At 39.2% G+C, this 12,435-nt stretch overlaps 1 protein-coding gene across 5 annotated transcripts in view; it reads right to left on the reverse strand.

The window, feature by feature from the left end:
* RIC1 (RIC1 homolog, RAB6A GEF complex partner 1) overlaps nt 1–12,435 on the reverse strand; it is a 175,228-nt gene that overhangs the window by 138,509 nt on the left and 24,284 nt on the right. For all 5 annotated transcript variants that reach the window (XR_008509651.2, XR_002916223.3, XM_024251964.3 and 2 more), the window contains exon 2: nt 4,446–4,553. Coding sequence is in view for 3 of the 5 variants with exons in the window: in XM_024251964.3 (XP_024107732.2) it covers nt 4,446–4,553 (108 nt within the window). In the remaining 2 variants the exon portion in view is untranslated. The remainder of the gene's footprint in view (nt 1–4,445; nt 4,554–12,435) is intronic.

Raw genomic sequence — 12,435 nt, forward strand, 5'->3', positions numbered from 1 at the left:
TTCTTTAAGTGGGTCCCTGATCCCGTTCCTCCTGACTGGGTGACATCTCCCAACAGAGGTCTCCAGCCACCTCCTCCAGGCACATCTGAGCCAGCAACAGGTCAGTACCCCCCTGTGAAGGAGCTTCCAAGGAAGAAGGAGGCTGCCATCTTTGCTGTTTTGCAGCCCTCCCTGGTGACACCTCCAGGTACAGGAAAAATCGAGGCAACAAGGGTCTGGAGTAGACCCCCACAAATGGCAGCAGTTTTATGGAAGAGTGGCCTGTTAAAAGAAAAACAAACAGAAAACAACAACATCAACAAAAAAGACCCTACAAAAAACCCCATTCAAAGGTCAGCAACCTCAAAGATCAAAGGTAGATAAGCCCACAAAGATGAGAAATTAATCAATGCAAAAACGCTAAGAACTCAAAAAACCAGAGTGCCTATTCTCCTCCAAATGACCACAACACCTCTCCAGCAAGGGCTCACAACTGGGCTGAGGCTGAGAAAGCTGAATGACAGAAGTAGGCTTTGGAAGGTGGGTAACAACGAACCTCGCTGAGCTAAAGGAGCAAGTTGTAACCCAATGCAAAGAAGCTAAGAAACATGACAAAACAATACAGGAGGTGCCAAGTTCTCAGAGACCTTCAAAGAGACTTAGACTTCCACACAATAATAGTGGGAGACTTTAACACACCACTGACAATGTGAGAGATGAGGAGCCAGTTTGGAGAGGAATTTAACTGACCTATTAGAGCTGAGAAACACACTACAAGATCAAAAAAGACAAAGGGCATTACATAATGATAAAGGGTTCAATTCAACAAGAAGAGCTAAATGTCCTAAATATATACGCTCCCAATATAGGAACACCCAGATTCACAAAGCAAGTTCTTAGGGACCTTGAAAGAGACTTAGACTCCCACGCAATAATAGTGGGAGACTTTAATACACCACTGACAATACTAGGAGGAGCCAGTTTAGAGAGGAACATAACCGATCTGTTAGAGCTCAGAAACACACTACAAGAACTTCACAATGCAATCTCAAGTATTAATAGCAGAATAGACCAAGTGCAGAAAAGAATCTCAGAGCTTGAAGACTATCTTGCTGAAATAAGATAGGCGGAAAAGAATAGAGAAAAAAGAATGAAAATGAACAAAACCTCCGAGAAATGTGGGATTATGTAAATAAACTGAACCTAAGACTGATTGGGGTACCTGAAAGAGATGGGGAGAATGGAACCAAGTTGGAAAACATATTTCAGGATATCATCCAGGAGAACTTCCCCAACCTAGGAAGACAGGCCAACATTCAAATTCAGGAAATGCAGAGAACCTCAGTAAGATATTCCCTGAGAAGATCAACCCCAAGACACATAATCATCAGATTCTGCAAGGTCAAAATGAAAGAAAAATGTTAAGGGCAGTCAGACAGAAAGACCAGGTCACCTACGAAGGGGAGGCCCATCAGACTAACAATAGACCTCTCAGTGAAAACCCTAAAAGCCAGAAGAGATTAGGGCCAATATTAGACATTCTTTTCTTTTTTTTTTTTAAATTAATGCTTCCCAAAGAGAACTACAGATTCAACGCAGTCTCTACCAAATTCCCAATGGTATTTTTTACGGAAATAGAAAACCAGTTCAAAAAGTCATATAGCATCTTAGGGACTGGCTCAGAACAGTCAAAACTATAGATGATACTGAACTTATGATGGTTCAACTTACGACATTATGATGGATGTTTGGGGCTGTTAAATTTTTGACTTATGGTATTTTCAACTTACAGTGGGTTGACAATGGGTTGACATGACTTATATCCTGAAATACAACAATAAAATTGGAGGATTCCACTTCCTGATTTCAAAAGTTACTACAAAGCCACAGTAATTTAAAAACTGTGGTACTGGAATAAGGACAGACACATAGAACAATGAAACAGAATGGAGCATCCAGAAACAACCCCAAATACCAATGGCCAATTGATTTTCAACAAGAGTACCAAGACCATTCAATGGGAAAAGAATAGTTCTTTAACATATTGTACTGTAACATTTAACATAAAGTACAACTTTTTTTGGTAATACACATCCACTAATGAAAATTAGATTCTTTTTGTGGAAATAACATTTTTGGTAAATTGGGGTTTAAAGTACTTTTCCCTATCATCAAAATTGAGGGCAAATTTTCATCTATTAATGCTGGTCCTTAATGAGATTTTACATACTTCATATTTGAAAACGTTTTCTAATACAGCAAAAGCTATTTTCCAAAGTTATTTAGTGTCTGTTAAGTGGTAGAGGGTGGTCCTTCAAGTAAAGGAAAAAAAAAGTCAGTCTCGGTAAAAAAAAAGTTTCCAATAAACTTTTATCACTACCCAAGCCATAACAGCTGTGGAGCAGGGCAATTCAAGATATTCCTGCTTCCATCTCTGAAAAAAACTTACACTAACCATAGGTTTTAAAAGCCTTATATTTTCACAAACTTTGTAAATCTGTCCAACTAAGTCTTTTGCTGCTCCATGTGGATTTTTACTACTATCAATTAATACAACTTCTTAGATTCTACTTTGGGTTGTACTGAATTAGTATTTTCTCAACTCCTTTGAGAATTTTTTTCATCTGGAATTGTTCCGCAGGTCATTCACAGTAATTCTTAGTCCATTCATACTTCACATGGACCACTGAAATTTACAACTGAGCAGTATTAAAACATCTGTCAATTTATCAAAAACCAAGCAAACTTACTTTTACTGCACTTTCATTTTCATATTTGATTTTTGTGAAGGAATTTTGTGGTGAGCTGTTCTGTGCTAAATTTTTTAATTCTTCTAACTTAACCTTCAGTACATTCCGGTAAGTGCTTAGTCTAGTGATGTCAGCTTATATTCTTTTGGCATAGCTATAGTGCCATTGAATAATAAATACAACATTTTGCCATCTAATTCAATAATAAAATAAACCACACTACAGTGTGCTTTAAAAACAAAACGAAGTCTTTTTCTCTTCTTTGGTTCCTTTGACATGAGTATGTACTAGAATAAAAATAATATAGAATGTCACAGAATGGCAATATGTGTACACTTGAAATGTTATGAAGTTATAACTGTGTTACTACACAGTGCATTGAACAGAAGAGCAAAGCAATGAGAGCACCACATACACTTGCTTTAAGAACTTCAACTCAGTCTGCTATTGTAGCTTGAAAGAAGTTACAGACAATACGTAAATCAGTGAGGATTTTCGTGCCCCAGTAAAATTTTAGTTATGGACACTGAAATTTAAGTATCACATAATTTTCAACTGTAGCAAATATTCTTCTTTGACTTGATTATTTAAATATGTAAAAACTATTCTTACATTATGGTCTGTGTACAAACAGGCACCAGGGCGTATTTGGTACATGGTCAGTCATCTGCAAACTCCTGCTATAGGAAGCATAGAACTACTCAGTATTTTTGATCATATGGAACATTTCAGATTATTAACCTAGTCCGTGTTATATATAGTATGGACTAGAAAGGGACAAATGCAAAGAGATAAGTTAGTTATAAGGATACAGTAAATGGAAGCTGAGTAGCTAAGTTTATACCTTATCTCTCTAATATACACTACCCATGTAACCTTGGATAAGACAATTTTTCAGATCCTCAATTTACACATCCATTATGAAGGATAATAATATCTACTTCAAAGCACTTATCTAAAGATTAAATGGGATGATCCATGTAAACTGATTACAATTGTACTCATCAGATAGGAGGTGCTCAATAATGTTAATTAACCACATATATTACTGCTAATGCATATTAAGTCATAATGACAGCCTTAGTGATAAAACATGAACTGAAAAGGTAAAATTAAACATATCTAGGCATGTTTAATAGAACAGAAGAAAAAAAGGAGAAACAGATCCAAATAGATATGAAAATTTTAGTACGACATATGCACATAAAGCTTATTATTTTCTGGAATATCTTTTGGAATGGAAGGGAGGACTTTAAATATAAATTCAAGAATACCATGTGAATATGTTTTAAAAAACTAGATAAGACTTCAAGGACAAAACAGTAAAGTGAGAACAACAAACAGAAAAGGATATAGGTGCTATGTTTAGGTATGGAAGGAAGCAGCAGGGTCAAAACAGAAGCTATAGTAGGAGTAACACACACAGAATAATTAGTAAAGCAGTTAGACTTCAAGGGCAAAACAGTAAAGTGAGAACAACAAACAGAAAAGGATACAGGTGCTATGTTTAGGGATATAGGTGCTTTGTTAAGGAAGTAGCAGAGTCAAAAGAGAAGTTATAGTAGGAGTAATCCACACAGAATAATCAGTAAAGCAATTCCTATCAGAATAAATACTTATGAGTGTAAAAGACTGAAAGTCATCTAAGAGAATCAAATTTAAATGCGATGTAATGATTTCATAAGAAAACACTATTTAGCAGTAAAATCTACTTACTGATACAGCTATCATGGTACTATCTGGCCTCCATTCAGCTTGCTTGTAGGATCCAAACTGAGTAGATGATTTTGCAGGCTCCTTGTAGGTTACAATTAACACACTAGGCTGTGTGATTAAAAAAAAAAAAAAAAGTTGTATTTTTATCAATATCATAAAAATACAGAAATAAAATTTAAGATAACATATAGAGTATTCAAAGTATTTTTAGAGTAAAATAAAAGACAACATTGATATTAAACTATCGGCTTTCAATATTCCAAGCATATCAACCAAAACAAAGACCTAAACCTACGCCTGTATTATTAAGGAAACTGAATTAATAATTAATAATCATCCAAAACAGAAAGAACCAGGACTAAATGTGTTCATAGGTGAAGTCTACCAAACATTTAAGGGAGAAATTACACCAATTCTTTACAAAGCCTTCCACAAGACAGAAGCAGGAGTACTTCCTAATTTTGAGTCCAGCACTCCCTTAATACCAAAATCAGAAAAGGATATTACATGAAAAGAAAACTACAGGCCAGGCGCAGTGGCTCACGCCTGTAATCCCAGCACTTTGGGAGGCCACGGTGGGCAGATCACGAGGTCAGGAGATGGAGACCATCCTGGCTAACACAACGAAACCCTGTTTCTACTAAAAATACAAAAAAATTAGCTGGGCGTGGTGGCAGGCACCTGTAGTCCCAGCTACTTGGGAGGCTGAGGCAGGAGAATGGCGTGAACCTGGGAGGCGGAGCTTGCAGTGAGCCGAGATCACAACAACACTGCACTCCAGCCTGGGTGACAAAGCAACACTCTGTCTCAAAACAAAAAAAAAAGAAACCACTACAGATCAACATAGATATAAAACCTCCCAACAAAATATTAGCAAATCAAATCCAACAAGGTATTAAAAAAAATTAAACATCATAACCAAATACGATATACCCCAGGTATGCAAGCCTGGTTCAGCATTCAAAACTCAATTAATATAATCCATCACATCAACAGGCTACAAAAAAATCACGATTATTTCAATAAATGCAAAAAAAGCACTTAACAAATCTAACAACAAGATAAAAACGGTGAGCAAGGCCGGGCACCATGGCTCATGCCTGTAATCCCAGCACTTTGGGAGGCTGAGGCTGGGGGATCACCTGAGGTCAGGAGTTTGTGACCAGCCTGGCCAATATGGCGAAACCCCGTCTCTACTAAAAATACAAAAATTAGCCGGGTGTGGTGGCAGGCACCTATAATCCCAGCTATTCGGGAGGCTGAGGCAGGAGAATCACTTGAACCTGGGAGGTGGAGGCTGCAGTGAGCTGAGACTGCGAGACTGCACTCCAGCCTGGGCAAAAGAGGGAGACTCCATCTCCATAAAACGAAACAAATAAACAAAAAACACTAAGCAAACTACAGAACAACACTCATTCATGATTTTAAAAAAAACTCTCAGGAATAGAAAGAAATTTTTTCAACGTGATAAAGAACATCTATGAGAAACCTACAGCTCAAAGCTTTCCTGCTAAGATCAGGAACAAGGGAAGGATGTCTCCACTCACAGCAGCTTTTCAACAGAATAGTGGAAGTCCCAGCTAATTCAATAAGACCACAAAAAGGAATAAAAGGTAAAGAGATTGGGAAGGAATAAATAAAACTGTCTTTACTCAGAGATAACGTGATCATCTATGTAGAAAATTTGACAGAATTGACCCAAAAATCCTCCTAGAAAAAGTAACTATATAGCAAGGTTACAGGATCCAAGATTAATATACAAAAGTCAATAAATTTTCTATATACCAGCAATAAAAAAGTGGAATTTGTCATTACAAACACATTTGCAGGCCAGGCGCAGTAGCTCATGCCTGTAATCCCTATACTTTGAAAGGCCAAGGCGGGCAGATCACTTAAAGTCAGGAGTTCAAGACCAGCCTGGCCAACATGGTGAAACCCATCTCTACTAAAAATACAAAAATTAGTCAGGTGTGGTTACATCTCTACTAAAAATACAAAAATTAGTCCCAGCTACTCAGGAGGCTGAGGCAGAAGAACTGCTTGAACCTGGGAGGTACAGGTTGCAGTAAGCTGAGACTGCGCTACTGCGCTCCACCCTAGGCAACAGAAACTCCATCTCAAAAACAAAAACAAGGCCGGGCACAGTGGCTCATGCCTGTAATCCCAACACTTTGGGAGGCCAAGACAGACAAATCGCCTGAGGTCAGGAGTTCGAGACCAGCCCGCCAACATGGTGAAACCCCGTCTCTACTAAAAAATTACAAAAATTAGCTGGACATGGTGGCAGGCACCTATAATCCCAGCTACTTGGGAGAATGTGGCAGGAGAATCGCTTGACCCCGGGAGGCAGAGGTTGCAGTGAGTCAAGACCACACCATTGCACTCCAGCCTGGGTAGCAAGAGTGAGACTCTATCTCCAAAAAAAAGAAACCAAACAAACAAAAACAAAAAACACACACTTGCAGCCTGGGCAACATGGTGCAGCCTGGGCAACATGGTGAAACCTTGTCTCTACAAACAAAACAATACAAAAATTAGCTGGGCATGGTGGCACACACCTGTAGTCCCAGCTACTCAGGAGGCTGAAGTGGGAGATTGCTTGAGCCTGGGAGGCAGAGGTTGCAGTGAGCTGAGATCACGTCACTGCACTCCAGCCTAAGTGACAGAGTAAGATGCTGTCTCAAAAACATAAAAAATGTAAAAAGCATTTTTTAAAAACTATGTAACAGAATACGTTTATCTATAGAAAAAAGTTACAAAACACTAATGAAAGATACCAAAGAAGAGCTAAATAAATGGAGACAGGCTGGGTGCGGTTGCGCACGCCTGTAATCCCAGCACTTTGAGAGGCTGAGGTAGGCAAATCACCAGGTCAAAAGTTTGAGACCAACCTGGCCAACATAGTGAAACCCCATCTCTACTAAAAATACAAAAATTAGCCGGGCGTAGTGGTGTGCATCTGTAGTCACAGCTACGTGGGAGGCTGAGGCAGGAGAATCACTTGAACACAGGAGATGGAGGCTGCAGTGAGCCAAGACTGCACCATTGCACTCCAGCCTGGGTGACAGAGTGAAACTGTCTCCAAAAAAAAAAAAAAGAAAGAAAGAATGAAAGAAAAAAATAAATGGAGACATATACCATGTTAATGAATACAAAGACTCAATACTGTCAATATGTCAGTTCTTCCCAACTTGATATACAGATTTAATACAATCTCAATCAAATTCCCAGCAATTTATTTTCTGGATATCAACAGACTCACTCTAAAGTTGATATAGAGAGGCAAAAGACCAAGACTAGCAACTTAATACTGGAGAAGACAATGTTGGAAGACTGGCACTACCTGACTTTAAGACTTACTATAAAGCTAAAGTAGTGAAGAAAATGTGGTATTAACAAAATAATAAACAAATCAATCAATGGAACAGAATAGAGAGCCCAGAAATAGACACACACAAATATATGCCAACTGATCTTTAACAGAGGAGGAAAGGAAGTACAACAGAGAAAAGACAGTCTTTGCAACGAATTGTTTGAATACAACTAGACGTCAACATTCACAAAAATAAATACCTGATGAACACAGATGCAAAAGTCCTCAACAAAATACTAGCAAACCAAATTCAACAATTCACCATGATCAAGTAGGACTGATCCCAGGAATGCAAGGATGGTTCAACACAGACAAATCAATAAATGTGATATATCACATTAAAAGAATAAAAGGCAAAAACCCCATGATCTTTTCAGTAGAGGCAGAAAAAGCATTTGACAAAACACAACATCTATTCTTGACAACAACTCTTAACAAATTAAGAATAGAAAGAATGTAACTCAACACAATAAAAGCCATATATGACAAACCCATAGCTAACACTACTGAATAAGGAAAAGTTGAAATCTTTTCCTCTAATCTGGAATAAGACAAGGATACTATCTTTCACCACTTTTATTCAATGCAGTACTGGAAATCCTAGCCAGAGCAATTAGGCAAGAAAAAAAAAAAAGAATGAAAAGTATCCAAATTAATTGGAAAGGAGAAGTCAAATTAGCCCTGTTTGCAGGTAACACAATCTTACATACAGAAACCCTAAAGACGCCACCAAAAAAGTGGTAGAACAAAATAATTCAGTAAAGTTGTAGAATACAACATCAATATACAAAAACCAGTAATGTCTCTATACACTAACAGTGAATTAGCTGAAAAAAGAAATCAACAAAACAATCCCACTTATTAATAGCTATAAAAAAAAACCAAAGAACAAAAAATTTAATTAAAGAAGTAAAAGATCCCTACAATGAAAACTATAAAACAGTAATGAAATGAAGAAAACACAAATACATGGAAAGATATCCCATGTTTATAGATTGGAAAAATTAATACTGTTAAATTGTCCATATGACCCAAAGTGATCTACAGATCCAATGTAATCCCTACCAAAATACCAATGATATGCCTCTCGGCAGTGGAAAACACAAGCCTAAAATTCATACTGAACCACAGAGGACCTCAAATAGCCAAAGCAATCTTGAGCAAAAATAACAGAGTTAGTGGAATTACACTACCTGACTTCAAAATATACTACAAAGCTATATTAACCAAAACACCATGGTACTGGCAATAAAAGCAAATAAAACAATGGAACAAAATAGCCCAGAAATAAATCCATGCTTTTACAGCCAACTGATTTTCAAAAAACAGGTGCCAAGAGCACACATTGGAGAAAGGCTAATCTAATAAATGGTGCTGGGAAACCTGGATAGCCACACGCAAAAGAATGAAATTAGACCCTTATCTTACTATACACAAAACTCATTTCAAAATAGATTAAAGAGGCTGGGTGCGGTGGCTCATGCCTGTAATCCCAGCACTTTGGGAGGCTGAGGTGGGCAGATCACTTGAGATCAGGAGTTCAAGACCAACCTGGCCAACATGGCAAAACCCCATCTTTAATAAAAAAAAAAAATACAAAACTTAGCTGGGCATGGTGGCACGCACTTGTAATCTCAGCTACTTAGGAGGCTGAGGCAGGAGAATCACTTGAACCCTGGAGGTGGAGGTTGAAGTGAGCTGAGATCACACCACTGCACTCAAGAATGAAGGACAGGGTGAGACTGTCTCAATAAAAAAAAAAAAAAAAAAGATTAAAGACTTAAAGGTAAGACCCAAAACTATGAAACTACTGGAAGAAAACATAAAGGAAATGATTCATTATATTGGTCTGAGCAAGGAATTTTTTGGATAAGACCTGAAAAGCACAGGCAACAACAGCAAAAATAGAGGAGGGGCTTCAAGATGGCTGACTAGAGACATCAGCCCTTGCCTCCTTCACAAAAAAAAAAACCCAAACAGGGAGTAGTCACACTTTCAACAGAACATCTAAGACACAACACTGGAATTTAGCAGAGAAGTGACAGGAAACACCTAAAGCAAGGAAGGAGAGGGAAGCAAGGTTGTTTGCTTGGCCTTTATCAACCTGGAGCACGGAGCAGATCTCCAGTGTGGGGGAAAGGTAAATGAGAGATACCTAGCAGCCCACATTCCCACCACGGACTCCTGCAACCCTAGCTTACAGAGAGGGGGTCCAGAGACTAGCATAGAGAACTTCTTAGAGACCACGTGATGACACTGCTCCAGAGAGAGAGCTCACACTGGGTCCTATAACACCTGCATGAGACCTAAACAGCTACAGCATGGTGTCATTTTCAGTCCAGCTCTCATCAGGCTGCATCCTACCCTTGAGCACAAGAGTCCCTGCATTTCCACATTAGTAAAGCCCTACTAACATTCCCTGCATCCACCTGGGGGCCTACAGTGATGCAATGCCACTTGGACCCAGCAGAGTGGCAGAGTCCCTGGTATTAAAGCATATATAGAATCCTACACCGTGGAGAATGGGCAAGTGCAATGCACTGGGGAGGGTATACTGGGGAGGCTATCACAAGGACAAAAAGAGCCAAAGCGTACACTTCTGAGAGCCTAAACCCTGCCAGCCTGGGGTTGCTGCCACTGACAGTAACCCCATCTCCACAAACAGCAAGACTGCAGCACACTTGAACATGTCCTGAGGACAGAATCTCCCAGCATGCCAGTATCAATGTTCCTGACACTGCTTGGAGCAAAGCACACCATACCTGCCCCACCCAAGCCTCTGGTGTGAGGCTACTGACACCGACATCAACCCTATCCCCTCCAGTAGCAGGGCCACAGTAGACATGCACATGCCCTGAGGAAAGGCTCTCTCTATCCACTGTTGCTACGTGAGCACTCTACCAGGGGGCCTGAAGACAGGCCCACCTGGCCTGGCACCACACACCCCCAAGGGCCCAAGCATAGAGATTGGAGCATAGAGATTGCCCCACCCTGTCTGCCACTCACACATACGCACTCCTACAGGGAAGCCTGAGAGTCAGCCCACACAGCCTGATGCTACCATCACAACTACTGCCATAGCCCATACCACACACACTGCCCAGGGATCCAAGGACCTACCCACTCACCTGGTCATCCACTGCAACCACCAGCACCTAAGCAAGCCATATGGAGGCCTAAGAATCAACCCAATTAAACCTGCTAACACCATGCCTGTGTACCCTGGGGCCGAAGGACAGGCACATAGCCTGCTGCTGCCACCACTGGTGCCCAAGGACTGGCCTACCTAGCATCCCACTGCCCAGGAGAACTTCACCTCAGCCTCCGCTAACAACTGCACCCTAAGCCACTGAGGAAATCACAGACACCACTAATGCTATATATGGCTAAAAAGGTCATATGAAAAATACACTACTGCACACACTTAGAATCAAAGACAAGGTGCTCTAACCAACCAACACCATGGATAGATCTTCAGGAAAAAGTCTACCTCTCTGAAAGCCAATCTAAAAAACTGGAAGAAGCAACTGTTACACCAGAGGTACAGACATCAACTTGTAAGTATACAAGTAATGTGAAAAAAAAAAAAAAAGAAATTATGACATCTCCAAAGGAACACAATAATTCTCCACCAACAGATACTAATAAAAAAGAAATTTATGAAATGCCAGAAACAGGATTCAAAATAATACTAAAGACACTCAGTGAGATAGAGAACACAAAAATACAAAGAAAAACAATTCAAGATATGAATGAAAAATTCACCAAAGAGATATCATAAAAAAGGAACCAAACAGAAATCCTCGAACCGAAGAATTCACTAAGTGGAATAAAAAATACATTCGAGTGCTTCAGCAATGGATGATATCAAGCAGAAGAATGAATTTCAGATTTTTGAAATAACTCAGAAAACAAAACAAGAATAAATAAGAATGAACAAAGCCTACATGACATATGGGTACACCATAAAGTGATCTATTTGAATTTTTGGTGTTACAGAAGGCAAAAAGAAGATCAAAGGAGCAGAAAAAGAACTATTTAACAAAATAATAGCTGAAAATTTCCCACATGTAGCAAGAGATTTAACCATACAGAAACAGGAAGCTCACATATCCTCAAAGAGATACAACTCCAAAGGTCTTCACGGCACATTATAATCAAACTGCTCAAAGGAGAGAATTCTAAAAACCGCAAAAGAAAAGAACGTAGTCCCTTAAAGATAACCTCCATCGACTAACAGTGAATTTCTCAGCAAAAACCTCACAGGACAGGAGAGAATGAGATGATATATTCGAGGAGCTGAGAAAAAAAACCAAACCAAACCAAAACAAAAGAAACTTGCCTGTCAAGAACACTACACCCAGCAAAGTTATTCTTCACAAAGGAAGGAGAGTCTTTCCCAGATGAGCAAAAACTGAGATAATTCACCACAATTACATCGGCCCTACAAAAAATGCTTAAGGATGTCCTACACTTGGAAGCAAAAGGACTATGTCTACCATCGTGAAAACACAAAAGTATAAAACTCTCTGGTACAGCAAACACATAAATGAGAAGAAAAGGGATTCAAATGTTACCACTACAGAAAACCACCAACCTGCAATGCTAGTAAGAGAA

The sequence above is a fragment of the Pongo abelii genome, chromosome 13, assembly GCF_028885655.2.
Source record: "Pongo abelii isolate AG06213 chromosome 13, NHGRI_mPonAbe1-v2.0_pri, whole genome shotgun sequence".
NCBI lineage: Eukaryota > Metazoa > Chordata > Mammalia > Primates > Hominidae > Pongo > Pongo abelii.